Source organism: Wyeomyia smithii, chromosome 3 (genome assembly GCF_029784165.1).
Source record: "Wyeomyia smithii strain HCP4-BCI-WySm-NY-G18 chromosome 3, ASM2978416v1, whole genome shotgun sequence".
Taxonomy (NCBI): domain Eukaryota; kingdom Metazoa; phylum Arthropoda; class Insecta; order Diptera; family Culicidae; genus Wyeomyia; species Wyeomyia smithii.
In genome coordinates, this window is record NC_073696.1 from 123,077,908 (window position 1) to 123,097,818 (window position 19,911).

The window sequence follows — 19,911 nt, forward strand, 5'->3', positions numbered from 1 at the left end:
ATATCTATTGCTTACGGTACAAAAAATAACGTGATTGTATGATAAAGATTATGCTTGACAGTGGGGAAAATATGTTGAGTGGCCACTTTCCTTCTACAAAATTACCCAAAAACAAACTATCACCCTTTAATAAAAAATAGAAAAAAAAATTCACACTGCAGAGAGACTTGCTAGGCCTCTTCCAGTTTCCACTTGAAATTTAAACTATGAAATTCCACACTGCGCTACATTTTTTTTCTCCATGCTATGCATCCGTGGCATTCGTTCTGTCTGGACCCGGAGGGAACATTCTTACAACTTTTCCCACTTTTTGCGACCGAACTGAATGGACTGCATATCTAACCCGCTTGGGGATGACACTCGCTATCCTGGAGTCTGTTTTGTTCTATCTATAGCTGCCAACCGGCATGACACGACGACGACGGTCCAGACAATTCCATCAAGTGTACAAACCGTGTGTCATGTTATGTAGATCGTAGATATGTCGCAGAAGGTAAATTCTACAACTCTAGCGCGTGATAATTTAGGCTAATAGCAACGACCGTTTTGTTGCGCGGAAGTTATGCTGATGCCTTAAGCGATGAGTGCTTATTCACGCCAACCACTGCAACGTGTTGTGTCTCAGTAATTGGTGTAGTTCGACATAGAAACGGTTTTCTTGGAGTAACCGGAACCTTTAGTAACAAGTGTCTCTCAGGATAATTATCTTCATATCAGGGCTTGTTTTATTCGTATGGTTTCTTGAAATATTAACAAAAACTATTATTTTCCATATATTGGTGTTTTAGAAAAAATACCAGCTTCAAGTTTTGCGGTAAACCTGAATAGTGAAAAGAGGCAGGTCATTTTGAGCGAGATTTGATTTATGTGTGTCTCATGACGTTGAATTGCTCATATAGTGTCCTTAAATTGATAAATGCTACACGACAATGGGTTCAAATTTCAAGAATCTTTTGCATTTCTAATATATTCTATCTTGGTGGTCACCGTAAAGACCGTAAAGTATCTTTATTGTGCACGAATTCATGTAGTAAAGATTGCACTACCAACCTCAGTGGAGCAACCTTTCTACTAATACTAGCTTCATCCTATACTACTTGTTGATGCTACAGGGGATTCGATCTCTAGTAATAGCAAAGCTTAGGTGCTACATTCCGATTCGGGACTCGACCTTCTGTTTATTATACACAGACTTCGCAGCCAACTGCCTACTAGAGGCTACGATCCTACTGACACTAACAGTCTCTCCCGAGTCGAGACTCGAACCTGCGACAACTGGTTTGTTAGACCAACATCGTATCTCGAGACCCATGAGGTATACACAGGTGAGGAAGAAGAAGACATTTGTTTGTATTAGTAGGTAAACAAAAGCACATGTTTGGATTGTGATATAGATTTCGGTCAACGAGCAAATGCCATTTGAAACGGTATCCTGCATTGTTTAACGACGCAGGTAGCCATTTTCAGCGTAAGACTTTCAAACTTTCGAAAAAGTCCTTTAAACCCGAGACTCGAACCACCTCCGTACTTTTCTACATTCCATTGCCTCGCTCGAGGCCAGCTGGGAGATCCGATCTCTAAGAATAGCTAGTATTAAACTAAAATATTTTTTTTATTTATTTATTTATTTAATTTTAGTCAACAGATAAAATGTTTACCCCAATGACCTCACTAATAATAACAGCTTAAAATGAACACAAAATACGCTTAAAACTACGTTTGTTCGCTTCGCGAGATACATTAAAGTTATAAACTTGGTAACTGCTATTAAACACTAGAGACATATTACTCATTGGTTCATGACGGCCATAATCAGTCCTTGCACGACGGATTCTCAGGAACGGGTGCGATCGGAGGTTGCGGCGGCGTATGTTGGTGTTCAAAGAGCTAAGTAGCGAAGAGCAGTCAATATTACCCTGAAGGAGGTCAGCTATGAAGCATGCTTTAGCCAAGTTGCGTCTATCCTCCAATAGTTCTAATCTAAACAGCAAGCAACGACTTTCATAACAGGGTAGGTGGCGTGAATTTGCCCACCTGAGGTGGCGCAAAGCGAAGCGGACGAATCTGCGTTGAACAGCCTCAACGCGGTTCTTCCCATCCTGATTACAGGGTGCCCATACCACAGATGCACATTCCAGTAACGGCCGAACAATTGCACAGTATAATGTTTCGAGGCAGTAAATGTTTTTAAACTTCTTGGCAAAGCGAAACAGGAATCCTAGCTGCGACGAGGCTTTCGAAACGATGTATGCAACATGATCTTTGAAGTTCAGTTTGGTATCGAGCAGAATTCCCAGGTCTTTCACTGTTGATTCGCGCTTTAACTGTACACCTGCCAAAGCGTAGTTGAAATTGATGTTGGAGCTTCTGCGACTAAACGAAATGACCGAGCATTTGGATACGTCCAACGACATCCGGTTAAGTTGACACCAGTCAGCGAAGGCTTCCAACTGCTGTTGCAAAAACAACGCGTCCTTTGGCTGTTTTATCGTGTAATATAACTACAAGTCATCGGCGTAGGAGAGTATAGAGCACTTGAGGGTAAGGATGACATCGTTCTTGTACAGCAAGAATAGAAATGGTCCAAGATGACTTCCCTGAGGAACAGCGGACCAAACGGAAAAAGGTGAGGAAATGTGGTCACCGATTTTGACGGACATATTTCTTTCGGTTAGATACGATTCAAGTCATACAAGCAAATTAACATTCATGCCAAGTTTGTCAAATTTGGCTATGGCAATCTGGTGATTCATTTTATCAAACGCCGCAGATAAATTGGTGTAGATAGCATCGACTTGCTGGCCGTTTTCTAATTGACGAATTACAAACGATGTGAAGCAGGTTAAGTTAGTCGTTGTGGAACGTTTAGATATAAAACCGTGCTGATCCGGTGATATATACTGTACATATCTCTGAGTCAGCAAGTGCAACACTCTCAACTCAAACAACTTAGAGGTAGCACTCAACGCGGCTATTCCGCGATAATTCGAGACGACTCGCTTACAGCCTTTTTTGAAGACCGGGAACACATACGAGTCTTTCCAGCAAGTAGGGAACACTCCTGTACGCAGAGAGCGATTGAATACTGTGGTTAGCGGTGTTGCAAGTGAGTGTATACAGCGTTTTATGACAAGCGAAGGAGTTTCGTCTGGGCCGCATCCGGTGGAACACTTCAGATCCATACCTGCTGCTTTGACCATATCATCGGTGATAACGATTTGCGAATCAGATGCCATCAGTCGGGGAACATTTCTGGTAGCTGCAGCCACGTCTTGCGGATCTAAAAGCTCATTGGTAAAAACGCTGCTAAATTGAGATAGGAAGAGGTCGGCAATATCCACAGTTGATTCAGCTTCCAGCAAACCATTAGTCAACTTTTGGGGTTATACTTGAGGTTGTCTTGCAGATGGTACTGATAAGCGTTGTACAGACGATCATTCAGTTGCTTAAATTCAGCGTTTGCTAACATATAGCTGGTCCTGGTAGAGTCCGTACGATACTTGCTGTGTCTTCGGAGGGCTGCGCGTTTCATTTTTTTAGGTATTTGAGTTCGGCGTTTGTCCAAGCAGGTTTAGCTGCTTCACGCTTGGTTTTCATGGGGACAAATTGGTCGATAGCATATAGAAGGAGACGGTTGACGCAGCAACGTTAACATCGTAGCTTCGAAAAACATCATCCCACTCGACACGCAGAAGGAAGTCATTCAAGCCATCAAAATCAGCCCTGTTGAAATCGTAGATTACGCTATCGGCAGTATCGCTGAAACGATGTTGTGGGTTGACTTTCAAATCTACCAGTAGAGGGGGATGGTATCTGATCATTTTAGCCAGCGGTGATGGAGCTTGTGGAACCGTGCAAACCTCACGGAGCTCATCGCTAACGAAGCACAGATCGAGTATGCGAGAGCGCTCGTTTTCAACTCCGCTCATCTGTTTCAGAGCAGCGGTGCAATAGGTGTCCAGTAACCTACGTGACGTTGGGCCAATCAAAGAACGAGAGGTAATCGGGAAAAAGGAACCGTTGGTATTGCTTTGCCAAGAGATCCCGCTCAAATTGAAATCACCAAACACGACAATGTTATCTCTGGGTCTCATTTGCGATACAACCCAATAAACAGAGTCAAGATGGTTTTTAATCAAAGCGTCGTCAGATACACGATCAGGAGGGATGTAGACTACACATACGTAGAGCATTGCATCAGCAGTAGCAATCGCAACCCATACTTGTTCAACTAACGCGCCTTCGGGAGGGCTTACCAAACGCGATTTGTAGCTCGAGCGAACAGCGAGTAAAACGCCACCTCCAGAGCTTTTGTTGCTGTTCATGCACGTTCGGTCCTGGCGATAAACGGAGTACGAGTCGTTGAATAGTTGGTTCGATATCGTGTTAGCGGTTAGCCACGTTTCCGTCAAAGCATAGACGTCGAAGCAACCGTCGCTGAATGCCAGTTGGTACTCCGATAGAGAACTGTTGATCCCATTGACGTTCTGGTAGTACATCAGCATTGTACACGATGTTGTGGCGGCTATGCTCATGGGATGTTTAGTGCTAGGAGGTGAAGAGCCATCAGGATATGGAGAGTTGTTATCGATAAGATACTTGCCATGATAGGCCGTCTGGAAGATCCCATCTTTAGCACTATACTCAGGGCCGGGACGACTTGAATAGCAGGAACGAGATAACACCGATGGATCGATAACAGCAGGCAGCACGACTGAGCTAGGCAGATAAGGATCTTCCATAGGGCTTTGTTGTATGCGTCCCGGGTTGAATGGCGGTCGTCTTGAAGGGCGGTTCGAAATAGAAAATGTTGGTATGCCATAACTGGTAGCGTCAATAAGGGGACTATCTCTGGAAACGGGAGGGCCATCAGGGAGAGAAAGTTCAACATGATGAAAATACTTGCCTGAAAAAGCAGGCTGGAGGACCTCGGCTACAGAATCGCCAACAGGACCGCGACGGCTATGATGAACGCTGGCTGCATATGGCCGGACTGTTTCGATCTGAGCAGAGGTCTCCACAGTTCTTTTCAGTGTGCGTCGCGGTGTCCTTAGTCTATCATTTCGGTTTTAAATGTTATTTTTCTAAAGCCAGTTTTTATATATCATTTAAAAAAGATGAGTTTTCTGGAAAATGGGGTTCACAAAAACTGTTTGTCATTTCTCTTCGATTTTTAAATGAAGACTAAAGAACTGCTCGAAATGTGCTAAATGACAGTTCGCCCACAGAGAACAGACGTTCATGTTATTTTCAAAAGATGTGTAAAAACTTGCAACCGTCATTTAACAGCAAGTGGTAATGCTCCTGCTATGTGGCGCTCGCATCACTTAAAAACCAAGCACAGATATTGATAAAATATCGATACAGCAATATTTATGCAGTGCAACTGGGGCACCACAAGACAGATGTCGTTAGTGTATTAATGTATTTGGATTCAAATTTTTACACACGATTTTCAAATTTCTTTATATGAACATGAATGTCTGTTCTCTGTGGTTCGCCCATAGACTGTGTCTAACACATTTCGAGCAGTTTTATATTCTTCATTTAAAAATCGAAGGACAATGCTAACCTTTTTCATAAATCAGGTTTTGCTCGGAAAATTACGCTTTTCCAGCTAATGTACATACACCAGAAAACCGCCCAAAACTTTACAACCCAATTGTTACTTTTTGGTGAAATGATAATACTCAGAGTCGTCGTATTTTGTACTTGAATAATGGTCTAAATAACTGTCGGAACATCCACAACTGACAGACATCTCATACACTGGTAAAAATTCTCATAATCGAGGAAATGTGCTATGAGTTATAACTTCAAGTACAACATAGAAACGTCAAATTCAATGTTTGGCTTTGTTCTGTTTTCTTGCTCGTGTTTGCTGTGAATACTAAAATCTTGCCATTCCTTTTATTTTCGAACGGAAAGTTCATATATGTATTTTGAAGAGTTTTTTACTTACATTACATCTTTTTTTGGATTTTAATCAGATCCACTGTGTCTACCCTGGCTACCTAAGAAACGCAAGGGCTGAGTTTTAACCGAAACAGCAAAACGATGAAAACAATCCGACCGAAATTGTCGTTTTTGTATCAGGTTTGACGTTTTTGCATCTGCGATGTAACAGAGATGAAAGACTTTCTCACCTACGCCCACTAGTAAACGTGTAAACCCATGTAAAGTTGCTTTTGTTTCCTCCAAACTTCAAATCATCGCATCTCGTTGCTTCAACTTTTTATCGCTTTTTACCATTTTTGGTCGATTATGTTCAGCAGCTTCTTCCGATTACTGATCTCAAATGCAAAATTTATTCGGAAAACGAGTTTAAAACATTCAAATAGTATTCAACTAAAAATTGTTCAGTTGTTAAAAAGATAGAATTGCAAACAAAACAGCGATCTGTAAGAATTTTCCTCAATGAATGGCACTAACACATTCGTACGTTATTTACGTCTATAACACAGTGCAACAAAAATTTACTTTTTTTCTCTCTTGCCTTCTATGTACGATTTTTTATGTATTTTGACGCAAAAACAAATTTCCTCGAGTTTGAACACATTCCACCTTAAGGGACAACAGCGGCGCCATTTTGAATTTTTGAGAAATCGGAAATTTTCGATATTTTTTCGACGCCATTTTGTTTTGAAGTCAAATATCAAAATTCTAAGAGTTTGTCCACATATTAGAAACTTCTTACCCATCTTTAAAAAAAACTGACCTTAAATCGGACAAAAACTGAGCTCAAAACGGTGATTCTACGAAAACAGTTTTAGCATGGTTTTAGTATATTCCACAAAGTTATTTCGATACATGGGTCTTCCCCAGGGCTCATGTTTAAGCCCCCTTCTTTACAACTTTTATGTAAATGACATCGACGAATGTCTGGCAAATTCATGCACGATAAGACAACTTGCAGACGACAGTGTAATCTCTGTTACAGGAGCCAAAGCTGCCGATTTGCAAGGACCATTGCAAGATACCTTGGACAATTTGTCTGCTTGGGCTTTACAGCTAGGTATCGAATTCTCTCCGGAGAAGACTGAGATAGTAGTTTTTTCTAGGAAGCATGAACCTGCTCAGCTTCAAACACAATTAATGGGTAATACGATTTCTCAGGTTTTGGTACACAAATATCTTGGTGTCTGGTTCGACTCTAAAGGCACCTGGGGTTGTCACGTGAGGTATCTGATGAAAAAATGTCAACGAAGAGTGAATTTTCTTCGTACAATAACCGGACAATGGTGGGGAGCCCACCCAGGAGACCTTATAAGGCTTTACCAAACAACGATATTGTCTGTTATTGAATACGGGTGTTTCTGCTTCCGCTCCGCAGCAAACACACATTTGATCAAACTGGAGCGAATACAATATCGTTGTTTGCGTATCGCCTTAGGTTGCATGCAGTCGACCCATACGATGAGTTTGGAGGTCTTAGCTGGAGTACTACCATTGAAAAACCGCTTCTGGAGCCTGTCTTCTCGTATTCTTATCAAATGTGAGGTCTTGAACCGTCCCGTGATTGAAAATTTAGAAAGGTTAATCGAACTTAATTCTCAAACCCGTTTTATGACATTGTATTTCAATCACATGTCCCAAAATATTAACCCTTCTTCGAATATTCCAAATCGTGTCGACTTATCAAATACTTCTGATTCTACTGTGTTTTTCGATACATCCATGATAGAAGAAACTCGTGGAATCCCGGATCATTTACGCGTGCAGCAGATCCCCAAAATTTTTTCCAATAAATATCGAAACATCAACTGCGACAATATGTATTACACTGACGGATCACTTCTTGATGGGTCCACTGGCTTCGGTATCTTCAATAACAATTTAACCGTCTCCCATAAGCTCGATAATCCTGCTTCTGTTTACGTCGCAGAATTAGCTGCAATTCAGTACACCCTAGGGATTATCGAAAAAATGCCCACGGACCATTATTTCATCTTTACGGACAGTCTCAGTTCCATTGAGGCTCTCCGATCGATGAAAGATGTTAAGCACTCTCCGTATTTCCTGGGGAAAATACGGGAACATCTGAGTGCTTTATCCGAAAAATCTACTCAGATTACCTTAGCGTGGGTCCCTTCTCACTGCTCGATACCGGGTAATGAGAAAGCGGACTTTTTGGCTAAGGTGGGCGCAACAAACGGTGATATTTATGAAAGACCAATTGCCTTTAATGAATTTTTCGCATTTGTACGTCAGAATACGATCATCAGTTGGCAAAATTCTTGGACCAAGGGGGAACTGGGAAGGTGGTTACATTCCATAATCCCCAAGGTATCGGCGAACCCGTGGTTCAAGGGGTTGGATGTAGGTCGGGATTTCATTTGCGTGATGTCCCGGCTTATGACCAATCACTATAGATTTGACGCGCATCTCCGTCGTGTTGGGCTCGGGGAGAGTGGTATCTGTGCCTGTGGTGAAGGTTATCACGACATAGAGCACGTTGTTTGGTCATGCCCTGTACACCGTGACGCCAGGTCTAGATTAGTAGCTTCCCTGCAGGCCGAAGGTAGGCAGCCGGCTGTTCCTGTTCGTGATGTCTTGGCGAGCCGTGACCTATCCTACATGTCCCTTATATACGTTTTCCTGAAATCCATCCACGCCCCAGTTTAGTCCTATCCCCTTCCGCCTACATCCAACCAAACGACAAGAACACGTTAAGACCCCGGATCCGGAAACAGCAACTAGACCCGCACGATACTCTCAGGCCCCGAGGGAGACAACCCAATATGCCAGTCCGTAATATCTTGGCCCAGCAGCGGAACATATTCAATATGCTGCTTACCTATGGCGATGGAAAACCATCAAACAACTATTCAGTGCTTTTCATGCAAAACATTCTAGCTTAAGTTAGATTTAGTTTCAGCTCGTAGTCGGCAGCGAGGATAAAAAATTTGCTTTTAGTTATTAAGATACTTTAGAAAGTAAGCTACCAGATATAATTGGCGCCGTTAAACATTGAATTGTATTTGTGCCGTGTCAAATAAACTATAGATGAGGAAAAAAAAAAGTTATTTCGCTATCGAGTAATGGTCTAATATCAAAAAGTGGTAGTTAAAATCTGTCTTATATTAAGTGAGAAAGTCTCAGGAATCGATTGACAGGCTTCTGATCCATGTAAAATGTCAGTAGCATGTAAATTTTGCTCCAATTCCCCTACAATACTAAAATGGGTTTATTTCGACGTTAGATTTACTTATTTGAAACACATAGAAAAAATCATACATTGAAGCCAAGGCAAAAAAATTGTTGTCCTGTGTAATTTGTCAAATGTACAGCGAGGGATAGGAAAAGGCATTCCCTCGGAATAATAGACCTATTTACGTACGAATGTATTAGTGCCACGCGTTGAGTAAAACATAAACACATCGCTGTTTTGTTTGCAATGCTACGTTTTGAGCAGCTAGACAAATATTCAATTGGACACCTATTGTATGTTCTAAACTCGGGTCTAAATATACTTTTCATCCGTAACCAAAAATCGGGAGAAGCTGCTGAACGCAATCGGTAGAAAAAAGCAAAAAGTAGTAAAAAGGTAGAACAACGATTTGCGATGATTTACAGTTTGGAGAAAACAAAAGCAACTTTATACGGCTCTACACGTTTGATAGTATGCGTAGGTGAAATCGTACGTGTTACGCGAGTATTGACATTTCATTTGCCGAATTTCTTAAAAATTTTGCCGGAAACTTGTAAAACATTTCGCTAAATTTTTCAGCTGTTAAGTACTTGGCAATAAAATCTAAGTGTGAACTGTCTCTCGGTTATATTTGCCGAGAGCGCAATCGAATGCGTGTCGTGGTCCCGGTGGCTTTATGGTTAGCGATGTCGAGCGGCTAGCTCTCCCACACGGTCGTGGTATCGGGTTCTATTCCCGATCAGGTCGAGGATCTTTTTGAGCTGGGAATTTTCTCGACTCAGCACTGGGGCACTGTGTAACGTTGTACTTATCCTACACAACAATATCGATAACGAATTATCTCAACTATTAGCCCCACAGGCTAGCGTGCGATATTGTTGTTGCAGTGAAATGCATACCGAGAATATCGGCATAAAATGACATCCGTCAAATACTGGTTTCTCGAGATTGTTGACAAAATAGATTCACCTGAGGTGTTGCTGAGCACTGGGCTGTCCAAAGCTCAGCACAAATAATGTCGAAATTCGGCAATTTTTTTAAAGTGTGTACATTCGACGCAAGGATTTTTCGCGATACACCGGCCTGTTTGACAGGGATGCCATCTTTCTGCGACAGTACAACTGCCTCTAAATAACCAAGGAGGGAAGCAGAAAAGGAAAAAAAAAAGAACGAACGAGATAGATAGAGAAAGAAAATTGTGTGTGTGAAAAATAGAATGAAAAAGGTAGGAAATGAGATGAAAGTAAGGGAAAGACGGAGTGGTTGCGTTCTGATTAAGATGTTTGAAAACTGTATTATTGAATATTCCATACGAAAAATGGTGTGGTTGTGGTTCACATCACAGGGATGGTTGAAAAGCTATAATCTTTTCAAGGCAACTTGTTTGAGTTTTAGGGCAACTTTTTTCACTTTTGTCGGCCAGTGTAATCTTTCTATAATTTAGAATTTATGAGAACTTTTGAATTCAGCGTTTATTTCTCCAACACTGACATCTAATAAGTTTCTTCGGAATTTATAACTGTCTATAACCCTTAATTGATGTATCTAAAACCTCTTATTAATAGAAGAGAAAATAAAAACGAAAAGGAGAAACAATAAGACAAAAAGAGAAATAAAAAGAGGAAAACAAAGAAGACGAACGCAAAAAGTTCAGAGAGAGAAACATACAACAAACGTGAAACAAAGATAGAGAAACAATTAAAAATAGAAGAGAGAAAAAGGTAAAGAAAGACAGAGAAAAAGGGAAAGAGAGAGAAAGAGAGAAAGAAAAAGAAAACAGAGGGACGGTCAGAGAGAGAATGAAAGAAATAGAGCGACAGACAAACAGAGAGAGAAAGAGAGAGAGACAGAGTTAGAGATATAGATAGAGATAGAGCTAGGGCTAGAGCTAGAGCTAGAGCTGGAGCTAGAGCTAGAGCTGGAGCTAGAGCTAGAGCTAGAGCTAGAGCTAGAGCTAGAGCTAGAGCTAGAGCTAGAGCTAGAGCTAAGCTAGAGCTAGAACTAGAGCTAGAGCTAGAGCTAAGCTAGAGCTAAGCTAGAGCTAGAGCTAGAGCTAGAGCTAGAGCTAGAGCTAGAGCTAGAGATAGAGATAGGGATAGAGATAGAGATTTGAGGTACGCAGGAACCTTAATTCGAACCCGAGAACACCAAAATCCGATAATAAATGTATGAGAATGTATTTTGAAATACAAACACAAATTTTTGAAACGAAATCCAGCTTTGTCAAATTTGTATATAAAAAATTTTTTGTTAAGAATTCTACTAATGCCCGGTTTTCAGATAGATTAATCAATCGTATTTTTATTTAATGAAGGTCTCCTGGTGGGGTGGCTTAGCTTCATTTTTTTTCGAGGTGTAAAAGGTGCTGCCTTTTTGCAGAAACACACAGAGGTCGAATTTTTTGCGAGAGGGGTGCGTTCCCAATTTCTATGGGAGTGCGTAAAAAAGACTTTTTTGAGATCAAAATTTTTTACTATGATAGTGGCTAACCTAAAGGTCAAAATACAATGTTTTAAATTTTCAGTACAGTCAAACCTGTTCTTGTGCGAGGGATAGGGACCGCACAAAAAAAATCATTTGAAACTTCACGTGCAGCTACAAAACAATATTTCCACAGCATTATTGAAAAAAAAAACTTTTTTTGCGGTGGATAGAAACCGCATAAAAAAATTCAGTTAAAAATAACTCGAAAGTTGTTGGAGAACAATTTTACATCGAATTGATAAAAGAAACTTTTTTAAACATGCTAATCCTTTCAACCGCTTTCCTTCGTAGGCAAGCAATTCGGGACTTTTCCTTCGTAAAACTGGCTCAAATAGTAATTTTTGGACGCAACACTTCTGTAATACGTTGGAATTCATTCCAAGAATCGGAAAAACTAAATGGCTGAAAATGTTGTCGGAAGTGGTCCTTTTTCATATGCCGCACAAAAGATATTCGCACATAAACAGTCGCACAAAATAAATTTTGCACAAAAGCAAGTTTGACTGTATTTACACGAAAAATTGTGAGTTTTTTCGAAAACGGAGTAATTATATATCAATTGGCTAACTGAAAACGTGATTGAAATGAGGTCGATATCTTGTATCGTTTTTGAGTAATGGAGAAAAGCAATCCGCCGCGTAACAAAACCGCCTTAGATAAAACCTTACTGTACTTATTCGCATTTATTTGAAGGTAAGTTTGGACGTGAGAAAAAAATACTATTTTGATACAAAAGAAGTCAAAATGGTAAACTTATTAGCAATCTCGCTTGGTGCCTCATGCTGGATTTGCGTGCATGATTACAACCCAAGTAACATTCAGAATGCTTCAAGAATTTATTCTGGTTTTGTTTTTGTTTCAAGTTGGCTTGCATGAAAACCTTCGATTATAAGTAGATTTTATTTGATAGTCATGGAATATGTTCTGCAAATAGGCTTTACAAACCATCATATGTCCACCATAATACAACTTAGCCTCACAGTTTTAAAAACGGTCATAAATTTGTTTTATATTGACTTTCATAACAACCAAATAAAACCAAAAATACATAACCCGTGGAGTTGTATGATAGTCCCTCTTAAAGCTAAAATAAATTTTCTAGTTGTGATTTCCTTTTGAACAGAATTTGTTATGGCAACCCCGCCATGTAGGTTATTATTGTGGCTTGAATAAAACTTCATGATCGGAACATAGCCAGACGAATGCTATGTTAGGTTGACTTAGGTTATGATATGGTATGTTCTGATCAAATTATAAGAATTTGTTATGACGAAGATTTTAAATTCGTCCGGGGTTTTATTCTAAAACAACATGTCGCATTGAATGGAAAAATTGCAAACTTTTGTAATTATATCTGAAATCAGCATTTTCTTTTACGAGAATAACAAAACCACTCCATTGTTTTGAAAATCTAATGCTAGATTACGGCAAACAATCAACAATATACTCCAAATCATGGCATTTATTTATTTATCACCTTAGTTAAGAGGAACTGAGTTTCAATTAAATATTCATTTCCTACCGCATTCCTGCGGCGCGTATCATTTGCGAAGAAATTCGTGGCCGGTTTCACCATAAATATTTTATGGCATGTGTTTTCTCATGCACGAAACCAATTAGAAGGCAACAATATATTCATTAATCAGTCAAGATGGGAATAAAAATTTACACAATTTTGTTTTAGCGACACAGCTGTAAAAAAACCCCTGTCATAAAGAAATAAAGCCAAGATAAAATTCAATACATCACACTTAATTTGGAGAATACATCTCAATTAAAATTTCGAGGCCATTATGTGGTAAGTAAATCGGGTTGTATAAAATATCTGGTCCTATGTTGGAGCGTATATGAAGTTTTGATGACTGCAATAAAGCTGGGCCAGCTAGACATAACACATGTTTGTAGCTGTTGTAAGTAGGTTGTTATAACCGCGTGGTCGGCATTGAAGGTTTTATGTTTTAGTTGTATCATATACTAAACAACTTTGATATAACCGATTTTGTTACTTGGGAAAAGTACTAAATAAAATATTTATACAATACTACATTCATTATTAAAAAAAAATTTTAATACATTTTTATTCCGCCAAAGTTATTGAATATAATGTTTCCTAATGCTTTGTTGAAAAAAATAGTAGTAAAAAACACTTTATATTCAATTAATTGCATGATTATACGAAAATCGTTCCGAATATTAAAATATTTTGGTTGTGAGAATGAAGGTCAGAATTGTGCACGTCGTTTGAATTGTTTGCGACGAGTTGCCCTGCGTGTTGTTCGCCACCATTTTGTTTATTTTGCTTATATTTGAAATTTTTATATTTTTCATTTTGATCGATTATTTGCAACGCTGACACATGCATAGAGCAACAATTTGAGCGCTACCGATAAGCTGGAAGCTGAGATTTTTACACTTAATAAACATCAGAAGAATTAATGTCAACTATTAAGTAGTTATAATACAACATGATGCATCATTCTGAGCCTGAAAAAGTTATTTTCAATTGAAAATCGTCACAAAACGGCGCTGTCAATCCCGTCGCTTCGAATTGAAAAATTTGTTTCATTATCGAGCACTTGCTCTTGCTTTGAGTTTATGACTAAAGGGGAAGAAATGATTTTCAATTGGAAGTGAAGGTTAACTGCGTCACTAACTACCGATGATTGTCAACTGGAAACTGGAAATGACTTTGAACACTGACGAAGACAGGGGGCTTCCATACAGTACTGCACGCATATAAAGGGAAGGCGAAATTAAGATAATCGAGACGATATGTGAAGTAGGATGGTGGCGGAGGGGCGGGAGGAATTTGGTTTTAGAATTTTGTGACGAAATATGTTTAGAAATAAAAAATTAATTGGGAAGTTGTACAGCGTTTTTTGTTCGCAACCAGTTTCAAAACCCTGAGTGGCTACGAAACGCCAGTGAACAACAGCAAAATCAACAACAAAAATCTTCCGAAATATTGATCGGAGCCTGCGTGATTTACTTAATGAATGATACCCCTAATAATCACATTATAAGCTTGTTAAAAACTTTGAAATAAATAAGAAAAAAATGGCGTCAAAGATAAAGGTGTGCAAAGTCGCATTCGCATGAACTGTATGGAATATGTGTGAAATGCATGAAATATAAATGCAGGTGAAGGATTCTGGTTGTTCCAGGAATCTATAGAAACATATGGAATCGCATCGTGGTGTAAATTGCCCAGCACAACTCTATAAGGTCAACTTTTAAAGTACTTGTAGGTAGACTTGTTAAGATAGGGGCAGCAAATATCTGGTTATTACAGAGCTGTGCTTCTTTTTATTTATTTTGGGTTGTTTTGATATCAATGATATCGAAGCATGTGCCATGTCATTTGAATATACATATTTTTAACAATAGATTACATAAAAAACTGATGGGGACCAAATGCTGAAGTACGCTACAGCATGGGCGTATATAAATAGAAGCAAGTATAAGAAATTCCTATGGAATGGTACAATGTTTTTGAAAAAGTAAAAAAAGTTTTTCCGATGTCTGTAACTTTTTAAAATTGTAGGTAACAAACTAGTGCATCGTGAAACGTTGAATATCTATGCCCTGAAGCAAAACGTATGAATTCAGTACCAGCGAATCATCAGGTACTCTGCTCCGGTGAGCATCGCAACAAAGCTGAAACAAAGCAATACAATGATGGTGAATGTGTAGAGCTTATAGCTGCAAGATATTTATCAACATAATGTTGATAGAAACCAATAAACAACTAACTCAGTGGTTCTGCCGCACCGGGTGCGGATTAAACGGAGCCATCTGTCGGTTCGAATCACCAGCATTCAAACGTTGCAACAGACGGATGGTCAGCAGGAGGATGGTTTCGCCATTTCGCATGCTAGGTATGAACCCTGCGCTGTGCGATTCAGACTAATTACACTAACCCAAATTTTCCCGCATCCAGCAGAACAACCATATTCCGCTGGTCCTTGCTGCTGGCGTGTGTCCGCCTGGGGTTCTGCTTCCTTCCGTTTTATGTGTACGTTACACAAATCCATCAGCAGTGAACCACGGTGTGCGGTTTATACCCGTTTCATCGTTGCAGTGCGCTAGGATAATTGCGAGAATTACGATTGTTTGCATACAGTCTCCCAAATGTGGTGGGATTTTTAATTAAAAATACGAACTCACCCCCTGACTGGCAGCTGCGCTGACCAGTGCACAGTGGGGAATCGCTGGCCATCGGCCAAAAAAAATGTTTTTCGTTAGCTGTTTCATAATATTTTTCCTTTATTGCTATTACATTCAACTGTCTAAATCCAAAATTTGGGCGCAATATCATAAAATCTGAATTTTTATGACTTTTCAAAGCTTGGCGAACTGACGGTTTTTGTCTTTTTCTTGAAAAAAAGTGCATTACTTAGAAACGCTCTGTAGCTTCAATGATAGCTTGGATTTTTTCGACGTCATAGGAAAAGTTGTTGTAAATATTGTGCAAAACAAACGCTTTTCATTAAATATTGTAAAATTTGGTCATAGTAGGCCTGACACTAGAAAAAATTTAAAAAAACGTGATTTTTTGTAGAAAAGTAGCTTAAAACTTCAGTTGCCACGGTTGTGACTACATTCAAAATTTAGGTAAAAACGTAAGCTTTCAAATGCATACTGTCCGCTGCTGCGCAAAACTGCGCAAATTGTCACTTTAGTGAAAAAAGCGATAGCAGAATGTTTTAGTTTTTATTTTTGAAGTTGAAATTTCATCCAGGATTAATTTTAATCATAACCATGATACCCCGTTAATGAAAATTTATGCTATCGTACTCAATCCGTAAGGATAAAATATAAATTTGGGCAAAAATCACAAAATTTATCAATGAAAAGTTATAAAATAAGTGTGAAACAAGAAAACAGTAAACAAATCTGAAACTTTCATTATCTCAAACTTTATCACTTTCTGCAAGTTTAAAACAATACTAAAAACATTCAGCCCTTTTCAATTAATGATCACGAAATTCGTTAAACTGATTGGAGTGTCAAATATTAGCAGCAAATTCATACCATCAAACTCCGGCCAACAATAGCCCGTTTGAAGATTGCTTTTGCTTCGCACTCGTTTGCATACAAAAGTAAAACACACATTTTGCTTTATGAGAAAAAAACAAAGAACAGTCGTCGCCCTCCGCATCTTTTCGTATTCATTTAGAACGTTGTGTCATTCCAGTGTCTTAGTTTTCAAATTCATAAATTCGTTGAATTTTATTATGGAGCCTTCAACTTCAGCGGCACCACCTAATTCAATGTCTAGTAAGTTGTCAATTCATGGTGTTATACATGTATTTAAATGTCCTCTTTCAACCATAGAAACCGGATTAGGAAGATAACATATATATGAAACAATGAAACATCGAAAATTGCTAGAAGAAATGAAAATTGCAGCGAAAGACATTTTTCCTGCTGATAAGTATAATGAACTTCAAATTTTCTGGAAACAATTCAACACGAGATTTAAGCGATCACAGCGAAAGATGATGATGCTGTTGATGATTTTTTCAATTTGTAATTAGTTCGTATTACTTATGTTGTTTTAGTTTATTAAAAAAACATATATATTTAGGCAAAATTTGTTTAGTTCGGGGGTCGTCCATAAATTACGTTTTTTTTCAATGGGAAGGACGCCCGGTGGCACTGCTTGAGGTCAAAGATAATATAATTCTATAAAAAAGGATAAAAAGGCCAAAAAAATATTAAAATTGGTATTCGTACTTTGTGGACGGCCCCAAACAAAAAATGGATGCCAAATTCGTGTTTAGCGCCCCAAAATTATGTAAATACCAAGTTTTTGTCGCATTTATCGACACTTTTTTTGCTTGGCCAGCCTTTGTATGGAGTCGCCCCACTGTGCAGTGGTGATTCCTATTTATTTGCTGGTTCTAGCAGTTGTTGTTGTTGTTGTTGCCGCTTATGATGGCGACGAATGGGCGGTGTATATTTCATGGACAATGACAGCGTCCATGAACCAGGCAACCATGAACCAGGCAATTTCCGGCCAGCCGGAACAGACTATTGAAAGAAAAGTTGGGGCTGACGGGATAATTAACAGTAAAACTTCTAAAAATACTCGACCGGACAACCAGCCTCGTCCGGTGCGTCCCTCATTAGGCCGAAACGGAAATTGCGATCACGAGACTGAGAAGAAACGATACCAAGAGAGTGAAAGTTCTTCTGTGTTCTATACACTGTTTTCGGATTTTATGGGTCATCACAATCCCCGGTCATTGACCAGCGCTGGACTGGAACAAGTCAAACAAACAGACGACGACCGACACAGAAAGCAGGAACAGGAAAAGCATAATCACTCCTTGGGCTGGCGAGGATTACAGACGAATCAATAAGAAAATTAATCGAAGCTTGCTGATTCAGCATTTTCTTGACGATTTTTTTTTCTTTGTACCATATACAAACGCAACGGTCACTTACATGTATGTGTTGGTAGCAAACACAAGTCCATGCAAAACACGGAACCAACTTCAACGTGCAGCTCACGAGCATAGAAAAGGAATGAGATGAAACGTTATCCATACTCATAAAATGTCAGCATAAAAGCTGTGAAGACCCTTATCTATCCAGCTTCTCTTTTCGTTCCATTTCCCGGACCAACGGGCGCTGTGCACGCGGGAAATGGGCACGCTCCGACCCGAATTACCACACTTCATTTCCATGACTTTCGTGTGCGATAATTCCACATGTCATCGAATTTGCCGGCGTTTGCGTTCCGCCCACGCAATTTGCTGAAACCGGAACCAAGCGGGCGGTCCGGTACCCACCCCTAGGCGACACCAGAAGAGCAACAGCCACAAACCGAAGAGCAAAGACAATAATCATCTACTTGGAAGTTATTAGTGTCCTCATCTCGCTTAGCCCATCTTAGCCCGTTTCGTTTCATGCCCGCGGTTTGGTTTCATATTGCACCGGTCACGAAGCTAAGCTTCACCCCAGTGAAGTTCAAGCGAGGACCATCGACCTAACAAAACTCGGCTAAGGGTATCGTGTTTAATCGCACAAGTTAATAAAACATCATGATCGCAGTCACCGTCGTCGTTACCGTTGCCATCGCTACCTGCGCCCTTCCATCCGTGAACCATTCGACCTTCGGCCCTGAAAGTATGGTCCTCATTGTTCGCGTATACTGGTGATAAGAAGTTTATGCAGTGATGTAGAATAATTGTCTCGACTCGGACACGAGATGACACACAGTGTAAGGATGAAAAGCTCTGCGATTGGCCACTGGCTACAAGGATGCGGGGCGTTGAACACCGGGCGGGGACGTATTTTTGTCTCTATTCTGAGTTTTCCAACAGTTGGCTATCATTTCTACCTCGACGGAGATTGTAAGTTGATGTCTGCTAGATTTGAAGGAATTCGTTGTGGAACGGGTCATCAAGTTAAGTCAAGCTGAATGAATTGTAAACGGCTCGTGTTAAAACGCTCTATCCAGTTGTCACAACCTGTTTACGGAAGCGATAAGTTGCTTTTATTTCATGTATATGACTTATGGCATAGTTTTTCATGTAAAAAGTGAGTGTTGAAATGCCCTCGGCTATCCGGTCCGGTCACTCGTTTATGGCAGGCCAATAAGGAATGATATCAATTTCTAAGTTTTTTGTCATTTGTACTGAAAGACATAAAGAGATGGACATCAAAGACTCATCACCACTGGCGATTGGCGTCCGAGGAACAGAATAAAAGACGGCTTTGTTTCGCATTATCTATTACCCAGTAGAATGGATCAAGGCGTAGAAGTTGCAAAGTTGGTTCATTGGTTTTTTTAGAGCTCTTGAACCGTCCTATATCGTTTCAGCAATTTCGTTGGACAAGAATAATTCGGAAAATAAGATTAGCGATATAAACCAGAGGGAATGTCATATCACACAAAAAAAAATAACGTCATTGAAGTGACTAAGCATAATTGACTGTGGACCGATGAACTGCACCCAAGCCCGTGACGGCCAGAGGGTGGGAAATGATCCGAAAAAAGGAATGCATTACGCAGAGACATGTTGCATATGACAGCCAAGTGATGTTTATTTAATTAGCCTGACTCGCGCTCTCACTCGACATGACAGTGCAACAAGGCGTAGGACAACCACGATTCGTCGAAAACCCATCGCTGTCGTGTCCTCCACTACTTATACTAGGTATCGGATCAAGCCGTAGTTCAAAGAGAGTGCGTTTGGAAGTGACGCGAGATTTTATCGCGGTACACTTCCAACCGGGGACTCCAACGGACCAGGGTAGAAAGA

The 19,911-nt window shown here is 39.9% G+C and overlaps 2 protein-coding genes across 5 annotated transcripts in view; one reads left to right on the forward strand and one right to left on the reverse strand.

Moving 5' to 3' along the window:
* Nucleotides 1-19,911, forward strand: part of LOC129731596 (discoidin domain-containing receptor 2) — a 682,978-nt gene that overhangs the window by 145,677 nt on the left and 517,390 nt on the right. The gene's annotated exons all lie outside the window — the stretch shown is intronic.
* Nucleotides 1,813-3,532, reverse strand: LOC129728527 (uncharacterized). Its single transcript, XM_055686972.1, has 4 exons — nucleotides 3,390-3,532; nucleotides 2,694-3,306; nucleotides 2,121-2,501; nucleotides 1,813-1,887 (listed from the first exon to the last, which is right to left on the reverse strand). Exons 1-4 carry the CDS (start codon nucleotides 3,530-3,532, stop codon nucleotides 1,813-1,815), a joined length of 1,212 nt encoding a protein of 403 aa, XP_055542947.1.

What these genes read in the sequence shown, in the direction of transcription:
- LOC129728527 (XM_055686972.1), bottom strand. Translation starts at nt 3,532, where the DNA reads ATGAAACGCGCAGCCCTCCGAAGACACAGCAAGTATCGTACGGACTCT. An exon ending in GCATGAATGTTAATTTGCTT is followed by an intron (nt 2,502 to 2,693) that starts GTATGACTTGAA and finishes GATGACTTGTAG; the next exon opens with TTATATTACACGATAAAACA. An exon ending in TACTGGAATGTGCATCTGTG is followed by an intron (nt 1,888 to 2,120) that starts GTATGGGCACCC and finishes TTCGCTACTTAG; the next exon opens with CTCTTTGAACACCAACATAC.